The following is a 7,785-nucleotide window of genomic DNA, read 5'->3' on the forward strand; positions in this document are numbered from 1 at the left end:
TTAAGGGCCAACCGGCCTAGAAGCAATTACATCCAAATCAACCAAACCAGAAACGGCATCAGGAGCCTCTTCCACCCATACACAATCCGCATAAGTGGAAGCGTTCTTAGCCAGAAAGTCTGCAACTGAATTACCAGAACGTCTAACAAACGACAAAGAAAAAACATCAAAAAACGGAACTAAAGAACGACAATCTCCAATGATGGTGTCCAAGTAAGATCTCCCACTGTACCGTTCTGCCACCACTGATATAACTGAAGACAATCCGTCTCTAAACAGACACGACGAAAACCAAGCTTTCTTGCCAGCCGTAAAGTCCACCTCAACCCGCTCGCTTTTGCCAACAGAGACGAAAGAACTGGGACCAGATGGGAGGTCGCAACAACCATGATCTCCCCAAGACGGTTGCGGGCAACCATCCCCAATCCCGCTCCCATACCATCCACAAATGAAGCATCAAAGTTTAGCTTAATCACCCTTCCCTGTGGCCTCCTCCACACGCTTTGGTCCCTCCCCGCTCCTCACGCACCGCCGGAGAAATTGGTACCAATAGCCCCAAGGCCCGATCAATAACATCCCCAACAACCAATCTCCCACTCCGAAAAATCACCCTATTCCTCACATCCCAAATGTTGTACACCAAAGACTGACACATCTCCACCACCTCGGATTCATGCTGCTGGAGAGTAATGTGCCAAAAAACCTGGAAAGATGCAAAATGTTCAACTCTAAAGGAGAGTGGGGACGCATACCAAATTGCCATGGCCGCCGGACATCTCAAAAAGATATGATCAATGGTCTCTCGCTCGTGTCCGCAAAGGGAACACCCCGGATCCGTATCTACATGACGGTGGAAGAGCTGGTCGCGAACCGGAAGAAAGCCACGGATAGCTCGCCAAGCGGTCTCCTTACACCTCGGTAATGCATTGGTTGCCCAAAATTTCCGCCAAAGCTTGGGCTGCAACGTCGAACCCGTTGTGGAAGAGGACGTAGCCACCTCCAAGGCTAACAAGCCGCACACATAATTATAACCCGTCTTAGATGTATACTGCCCTGTCGTGGTGTGAGGCCATGCAAGGACATCATCACCACCGTGCGCCCCCAATGGAAGAGTTAGAATATAAGCTGGTGTTGTAGGATGGAAAAATTCCTCCACCACGTCCCTTCTCAATCCAATCTAAGACCATGACAATGCCAAGGCTATCCACCACATCATGCCGGTAAGTGAGTGGCACACCATTTGGCAACCATTTATCCGTCCAAGCATGAACCTTTGAACCATCTCCTATACGCCAAAGCCCACCTCTCTCAAAAATCCAACTAGCTTTCAATATACTAGACCAAGCATAACTTGGCCTATACCCTTTTTTGGCTCCCAAAATCGATCCCCTCGGGAAATACACACCACTGAAAACACGGGCAAGCAAGCTGTCAGGTTGAGTATAGACTCTCCATCAGTTCTTTGCCACTAGGGATAAATTAAAGGACTTAAAATCTCTGAAACTTAGGCCACCATCAGCTTTATTCCTGCAAAGGTTTTTCCACCCCGTCCAGTGTAAACCACGCCTGGTAACATCACCACTCCAGAAAAACCTGGATATCATGCTGTCTATCTCTGCACAAATACCATCTGGTAAGATAAAACAAGACATAACATATGAGGGGATAGCCTGAGCCACCGCTTTAATTAAAACTTCTCTACCTGCCCTCGAGAGGGCCTTTTCTTTCCACCCCTTTAATTTCTTCCAAACACGTTCTTTGACAAAATTAAAAATTTGTACTTTCGACTTACCAATAACAGTTGGCAACCCCAGATATTTGTCATAGCTCTCGACCGCCTTAACATTCAATAGCTGTTTTAGCTCATCAAATATATTATCAGTCACATTTCGGCTTACTGAGAGCATGGACTTATCTAGGTTGATAACTTGTCTGGAAGCTCGCTCGTACGTAGCTACAATAGCCTGTAAAGTTCTTGCCTCATCCACATTTGCCCTAGCAAACACAATACTATCGTCTGCAAAGAGTAAATGAGATATAGCAGGTGTCGCTCTGGCAACACGGATACCACTCAGGTTTGCAGACAAGACAGCTGTTTCAACCAAAGCTGAAAAAACCTTCCCACATAAAATAAATAAGTAAGGTGATAAAAGGGTCCCCTTGCCGTAAGCCACGACCTGGGCTGAAAACAGTTTGGGGGTTACCATTAAGCATAATAGAAAAAGAAACAGTTGAGACACATCTCATAATCAAACTCACCCAATTTTGTGGAAACCCCATCTTTTCCATCACGGATCGCAAAAATGACCATTCAATTCGGTCATAGGCTTTCGTCATGTCTAATTTCAGAGCCATAATGCCATTATGAAAGTATAATAAACCTGCTTTGAGCAAAGAGTTACACCTATAGTCAAAAATAAGTTTGAAATTTTTTACACCTATATGAAAATATGAAAGTATAATAAACCTGCTTTGAGCAAAGAGTTGAAGACCAATGGTTAAAACTTAAAATATCAAATTGAAAACTTAAAAAAGTTTGAGATGGGAGTCAAACTCGTGCAGTGTAGGTAAAATTAGGAAAGGCTGAACCAAAGGAACAACGCTTCTTAATTGGCCTTATGTGCACCGTTTATTATAGATAAGAATATGCAAATAATAAAATACCCATGTACTCTAGGTTATCTAAGATCCACCTACTTCTGGCACTGCCATAGTCGTTATATTGATAACTAATTGTAACACTTTTTAATTTCTCATATTTAAGAATGAATATGAATTTTACCTAAATGTTAATTACTAATCACAATTCAGAACTTCAAGAAAAACTTTAATAATATTATTATGATTATTATTATTAATTGTTACTAATAGTAAAGATTAGGGACCTCGAATCCTTTGTTGGTGGAACTTTGGGTCATTCGCATCGCGTTGGACATGGTTGGTAGAGGGTCGTTTCCTAAGGTTGTGATCGAGAGTGATTCGGCGGAAGCCATTGCAGTGGTTTCGTTATCAACGTTGTTGGTTAATCCGTACCTGGGGATGGTTGAGGTTATTCGTCGTGCTATCCCACCTCATGCGGAGATTCAGTTCGAGCATGTTCTGCGGGAAGTCAATTCAGTGGCAGATAGTTTATCTAAGGCTGCTCATGTCTTTGGTTTTAGAACTCAAGTTTTGCAATTTCCGATAGTGAAATATCGCCATCTTTTGTATCAGGACGCCGACTAGGCTTTAGCCTCTCTTTATGTTCATGTAGCTTAGCGTTTTCTTTTGCTTTCGGGGTCTAACCCCTCCATGTTACCAAAAAAATTATTATTTAAATTTTAATTGTGAATAAAAAATTGACATTTTTTAAAAGTATAATAATAATTATAATGACAAGTAAAATTAAAGATGACTTGAATTTGTCAATTTCTCATATATTAAAATTAAAATTAATTTTATTTAAATTTTAATTATTAAAAAAAGCTGAGGATTTTTAAAAATAGTAAATGAAATTTATTACTATTATATATATATATATGTACATATATATAAGTAAAATTGAATTGACCTATACATTAATAACAATATTAATTAGTTACTAATTGATTTTTTTTTTCATATTAAAAAACAACATAATTCATTATTGAAATTATAATTATAAATCACAAATTGATAAATTTTGTTTAAAACAAATAATTATAAGTTTATAATAATAAGAAAAATTAAAGTTGATTTGAATTTTTAAATTTCTCATATAATAAAATTACGATTAATTTTATTTAAGTTTTAATTATTAAACACAAGTTGAGGAATTTTTAAAAAATAATAAAAAAAAAAATTACTACTTTTAATAAAATAAAATATATAAAATCTCTATATTCATTTTAGTAAATTTTACTAGACTTTTATAATAATAATAATTATTATTTATTTATTATTAATTTTAATGAAAGAGTGTTAATTAGTTTTATTTATTACTCTTATAAAAATCCTCACTTGTTATTCGTAAATAAGATTTAAATAGCATTAATCTTTATATTAATATCTGAGATATTGTAAATTTTACGACTAGTTATGAATATAAAATATTATTAATAACTAAAAGTAAATTATTAATATTATTTAATTGTTTTCCTCAAGTTTTTATTAATAATAAAAATAAAAATTATTTTTTTAATATTAAATTTAAATATGAGAAATTGAAAGTTTTACAATTAGAAATTGATACAATCAATAATATAAAATTTTATAAATAAATGATTAATATTTGTATTGATGTGAATGTCAAGTAAATTTTAATTTTTACAGAAAATATTATTATTTAAAAAAATTATCATTTTGTGATTAGTAATTAGAATTTATTTAATAATTATTATTGGTTTTATATATGAGAATTTTTACTATAGTATATAGGAAATAATTCATATTGTTATTATGGATATACTATTTAGTTTTTCCAGTGATTTCACAGCTCATATTGATATTGATTTAGTAGGTAATAATTAATATAATTAATGATAAAAATTAAATATATGGATTTTAGTCTTTTTAATGCTCACGTAACTTAAATGTATAATATTTTACTTAGTAATGAAAATAAATATATTCATTCATTATATATCAAGTAATAATTCATTTAGTATAGTATTTATTGTTTTAATTATGACAATTATTATTATTATAATAAATATTAACTTTTTAAACATTTCCCATTTTGTATTAGTAATTAGAATTCAATTAGACATGATATAATAGCATTAATCATATCATGCTGTAATATGTTGTTTATTGCGTCATGATAACACTATTCTGTCTTTTATCTTATCCTGTCTATCATGTGTAATAAATGTAATAATAAATATTCTATATCGAATATATTCATTCGTTGTATATCATTTAATAATTCATTTAGAATTAGATTAATTACTCTTTATTTTTTTTATTATTTCTCACTTATTTATTTTCCTATATATATGTTAACATATTATCCTTCTATTCGACAAGGAAGAAATTACAAGGTGAAATATTTCAAAATGGCTTTTGTGATCCATCAATCTCTTCTTCTATGGGTTTTGTGCATTACTTTAGTTTTTGTTATGGTTTTAGGTAAGGGCACAGAATGTTATCCTTATCGCTTAAGTTTCATAAGCAATATACAATTTACTACTAATTTATTATATTAGTAGAACTTCACAAGTTTGTTTGTAATGATCTTTTAACTTTTATAAATTTTCATTGGTAGTAGATCTTTGCTACATCCTAAGATCAATTATAAAAATTCTAATTTGTGTTGATTGCAGGTGAAGGGCAAACACCAGCAATAGGTGGAGGTGAAGGGCAAACACCAGCTATAGGTGCAGGGCATGTACTCACTACAAATGGAGGGCAAGTACTCGGTACCTGCTATTTCAGTTGCGATGGGAAAGAAATATGCTATAAACGTTGTCTTTCATATGGCTATCGTTGGAGCTTCTGTTATAACATATACAGCCATTTTTATGCCTGTTGCTGTGCTCATTGAGTTGTATGATGCTCTTCAATTCTTTACAATGAATGAAACATGATTTAAACATATTGAGAGTTAGCAAGAATTTTATGTTGGTCTTGACTTGATTACCAATGCATACAATTTAAAATGAAATCTTTCATTCGTAATTTAATATAGACGTTTGACTTATTAAAGGTAGTAAATGACATAATTTTAATAAGGTTTATTATCATAAGTTTTTAAAAAATTTACACTTCAAATAATTGTATGGCGAAATTTTCGATGAATTTGTTTGAAGAGGCCAGAGCCTAAAGTTTTGTTTTTTTGTTTTTTGAAACTCCAGAGCCTAAAGTTATGTAAAGTACAGATTTGTTATTAAAAATAAGGGTTAAACATCATATTAGTTCATGTCTTTGTGTCGCTGTCTGACCTAGGTTCCTCATATTTCATAAAAAATCATTGGTAAGAGTGGACTTTTTTTATGAAATTTAAGATAAATATGCAATTTCAAAGAATGACTCAAACATCTTAAAGTGTTATGTTTTCATACTCCCACGACCTTAAATATCAAAACACTTTAACCTCTAAAGTTTAGATAAGCTCTCAAAAAATAAAGTCTTTAATTAATGGATCAATTAATAATACAATTAGAGTTTGAAAATGTAAACCAATATTTCGAATGCAAAGAATTCATGTTATTTTGAGAGAAAATATATCACAAGGAAAAATGTTATATGTTGCAAGAAAGCAACAAATAAAATTCACATAATTCAATTTGAACATAATTCAATTTGAACTTAACAGCCCAATAAAATTAGTTATATGCATGTCGATTAAACAAATATACTCAATAGAGTTTTCACATATTATTAATTCAAGATTTAATAAATAAGTGATTATATATAAATACATGTGAAATTACATGGATAATGAACACTTGTTTAGTCAAAAGAACATCTTGAACTAATAAAAAAATAAAATGTTAATAATGTGCAAACACTTACGATCTCAGATAAAATTTGTGTTAAATCACACTAATCTTAGATAGACCAATGATACTTTAGATAAGTGAGCTAAAAAATTAATATTTATCATTTATCTCAAATATTATTAATCCACTTAAAATTATATGATTTAATTTAAGCTTTTGTCGATGTGTAATACAAAATTCAGGTGCCAGAAAAAAGGTGCAGTGCCACAGTACGAGCTAGAAGTACAGTTCCAAAGTAGTACAGCTAAAACTTGCCAGTTAGTACTGATGCATGTACTGCAAGTGCAAAGTACAAATCGTTCACCCTTATGCTACTACATATAGAATCGAACTGAATAATACTTTCAAGAATGCATTTGTGCATGATCTAAAAAAGTCAGTTTTTGAACTAGAAAAGAGTGGAGGAAACCTTATTAGATGGAATTTTTTTACAGATATAATCATTTTATGCATTTAGTATCTGCTTAATGTTATTTTGCTGATGTTGACAGGGATGAGCTAAGTTAATCTTGATGGAGAGACAAGACAATGGCAGGGAAGAGGCAGAGCATGGATGGAGCTATCAACAAAATAAATTGAGAATGGGAGATGTTTGTTGTGGCTCTACTCATGCACTGCCTCTTCCCTGGCCACGTCTCAGTCTCCATTTCTCATGAGAGCATGTTAGGATACACAGTAGAAAAAATACGGTAAGCTAAAATTACAGTGGATAGAAGCAAATCGCCTTAGTTTTTATGGTTGTCTGATTTCGGTTTCACCATCCGTGTACTCAAACATGGTTGTCTTATTTCTTCAACTTATGTTTTATACAGCAATTTGTAGATTGAACATCTTATTTCTTAATTCCATATTTGATTCAATGCAACCAAACTAGTAAGGAGAGTTTATTTGGTTGAATTTTAAGGTCATAAGGATTCTCATACATGCATTCTATTCAGGACATGATGCCGGGCTTGCCACACTTCAATAAGCAGTTCAGAACCACATCAACTGGGATAATTCACCATCAAGATCCTTGGCATTTTGTCTAACAAAAGATTATTCTTTTGTCTAGTTTGTGGAGCAAGCATTATTAAAACCAAAATTGTCTCTGCAAGATGGTTAGGGGAACCCATCATCATGATCGATCCAACATATCAATCTTTCTAGTTTCTACTGTCTCATAAATTTCTGTAGCAGAGTTGACACTGTAATCAGGCATTTTATGTATTCTGTAACTTTCGGCGATGTATGTATGTTGATCATTGTAAGTTGAAATGTAAAAACAGAAACAAAACAGAGAAAAGCAGAGAAAATAAATGAGCAGAATTTGCAGTGTGGGCAA

General features: G+C 32.9%; 1 protein-coding gene across 1 annotated transcript; it reads right to left on the reverse strand.

The window, feature by feature from the left end:
• On the reverse strand, window positions 1–2,337 carry LOC130719802 (uncharacterized). The gene is made up of 6 exons (XM_057570409.1): window positions 2,260–2,337; window positions 1,793–2,117; window positions 1,489–1,630; window positions 1,272–1,407; window positions 477–1,177; window positions 1–430 (listed from the first exon to the last, which is right to left on the reverse strand). Exons 1-6 carry the CDS (start codon window positions 2,335–2,337, stop codon window positions 1–3), a joined length of 1,812 nt encoding a protein of 603 aa, XP_057426392.1.
• Window positions 2,338–7,785: the final 5,448 nt, after the last annotated feature.

Source organism: Lotus japonicus, chromosome 5 (assembly GCF_012489685.1).
Source record: "Lotus japonicus ecotype B-129 chromosome 5, LjGifu_v1.2".
NCBI lineage: Eukaryota > Viridiplantae > Streptophyta > Magnoliopsida > Fabales > Fabaceae > Lotus > Lotus japonicus.